This window comes from Ornithodoros turicata, chromosome 1 (assembly GCF_037126465.1).
Source record: "Ornithodoros turicata isolate Travis chromosome 1, ASM3712646v1, whole genome shotgun sequence".
Taxonomy (NCBI): domain Eukaryota; kingdom Metazoa; phylum Arthropoda; class Arachnida; order Ixodida; family Argasidae; genus Ornithodoros; species Ornithodoros turicata.
Genome location: NC_088201.1, coordinates 220,844,451 through 220,846,586, shown reverse-complemented (window position 1 = coordinate 220,846,586; position 2,136 = coordinate 220,844,451). Strand labels below are relative to the sequence as shown.

The window sequence follows — 2,136 nt, the reverse complement described above, 5'->3', positions numbered from 1 at the left end:
ATAAATAGCACATTACAGTGACTGAAAATGAAAAACATGCTTCCTTAGTTTTGCACGGTACACCACGTAAACGTAGGAGGACATTCACAAATTAGTGTCCTGCGTCTTTCGCAGCTTGGAAAAAATCCCTGGTGAATTTGCAGAGACGTAAGGAGTAGCATTGACAAGCATGACAAAGTCACTCAGGGTTCCAAAGAGAGTAATATATGTATTGTCGCATATTTTGAAAGTTGGGCAGGCTGTTTAAGACAGATTACACATAAATATGCTGCAAACAACGCTTAACTTTTAATGCTTTGCCACTAAGTCGCAACTGATTTTATTAATTTACATACTTATTTTGTCTTACTTACTGGTTGGAAAATTGAAAGGATGTGGGACTAGGTCGTTCTTGTTATATCGAAGTGCAGTGTAGAAGCGGAAACATGACATATCTACTTTTGTACGGTAGAACGATGCACTGCCTGTCTCTGATGCATATATCTAGTGACATAATTTTTTCATCTCCATTGCTGTCCACCCTAAAAATTCCTAGCGACGACGATTTAAGTGGGTTGACAAAAAAATCAGTTGTGTTTGCAAACACTGACACATGAACACATGCAGCGCGCACATCATTCACTCGTGCGATCGTTCCATTTCTGAGAATGTAGCACATCCCAGGCCTGACACTGTGATCAACAGGCCTTTCCCCAATGGTGGATGAAACATGTCGCTGTTCTGAGACCCTCCTGTTTATTTGCGACAGGGGACTGTTTGTTGTTCGCAACATTTGCTTCAGCTTCCCCAGGTGGGATTCAAAGGGGAAGGCGCTAAATGAGTCAAATGGTCCATGTCGCAGACAGTCCCCTGCAAGGTATATCAGCGAGTGAACATTGTAGATAACCTGTGTTGTGCCGTAAAGTTCACCTACATCTTCAACAAAATACACCAAACGTTTCTTTGCATATTCATTCCCTGTCTGATAACTACTTGGTGATGCAAGTATTCGCACAGCAACGTGAAGTACAAGAAAGTGGTGGTAAAGTCTGTCTGGCAACAGGTGCTTCAGTGCCACAGGTCCAGCATAAAGCAAAAAGGTACGGAACTCTGTAGCTTTCCACCTTTCCACTTCATCGACTCCTCTGGGCTTCCTTTCGAACACAGATGGGAAGTCTTTTCGATATAAATTTAATCTGTCACTTAGCATATGTACTTGCTCTGCTGTCAGCTTTCCCCTCCCGTACTTTCCACCTATCCAAATATGAAGCAGCCTTCGCATCACTCCTAGGCAGACGAGATGCATGTAATCCAAGGGGAATCCAAATATCAGGTCTACATCCTGGCACAGAAACGGTGATTCTCCTGTGTGGTGACCTGGGGAACTTCTTTGACGGAAGCCTTTATCTCTGCGAAGAACAGCGTCCAAATCCCGTTGCAATCCTAAAAAAGCATCCTGTTGTCTTGATGGGTGCCATTGTGTACACAGCGCTCACAGCCATGATAACCGCTGTGGCCTTTGATACGCTTTAAAAAACTACGTGCCACAGCATCACAGATTATGGCTTCAAGTTTCACATTTAAATGCCTTCCTTTGAGGCACATGCCATTTGTCATCAGGTCCTGCATTTCCTCAAGGAACGGCGTTAAGAAAGATCCTAATGGTGGCTTCCCCGACCCACAATAAATACTAATGAGGAAAGGCTGCCGATCACTGTGGTTCGTCATCATGCCAAGGATAGGCCAGAAGCTAGTGGAAGAGCTCTTATACAATGGTAGTCCGTCAATGTTGACTTGCAATTTGATGTCTGCAGGTGGTGTGCCCACTTGTAGTGCCTGCAAAATACCGGTTTTCACTCCAAAATGGACAAAGGTTCCATCATGTTCTAGAGCAGCCTTCCTTTGGGCTCCCAAAATTGTTCTTGCGTCCTTTGGAACTTCATAGCCATAGTGTCTTAGCATTGCAGCAATGTCATTAATACACGCATGTGTGAGGCTGTGCTTGAGGGAAATGCCCGCTAATCTGCTGACCAAACTGTCTTCGGAGTTGTTTTGTCCTTCTGGATACTCGTCATCCAGCCCCACATCATCGCATAGGTCCTCCCAGGAAATATCGGACGCTGCATCGTCAGTCGTAGCATCCAACGTGATATCATC

General features: G+C 44.5%; 1 protein-coding gene across 1 annotated transcript; it reads right to left on the bottom strand.

The window, feature by feature from the left end:
* Positions 1–394: 394 nt before the first annotated feature.
* On the bottom strand, positions 395–1,285 carry LOC135379173 (uncharacterized). Its single transcript, XM_064612418.1, has one exon. The coding sequence runs from the start codon at positions 1,283–1,285 to the stop codon at positions 395–397; it is 891 nt and encodes a 296-aa protein (XP_064468488.1).
* Positions 1,286–2,136: the final 851 nt, after the last annotated feature.

Excerpts from the sequence above, each read along its gene's own strand:
- LOC135379173 (XM_064612418.1), bottom strand. The coding sequence starts at position 1,285 with ATGCATCTCGTCTGCCTAGGAGTGATGCGAAGGCTGCTTCATATTTGG.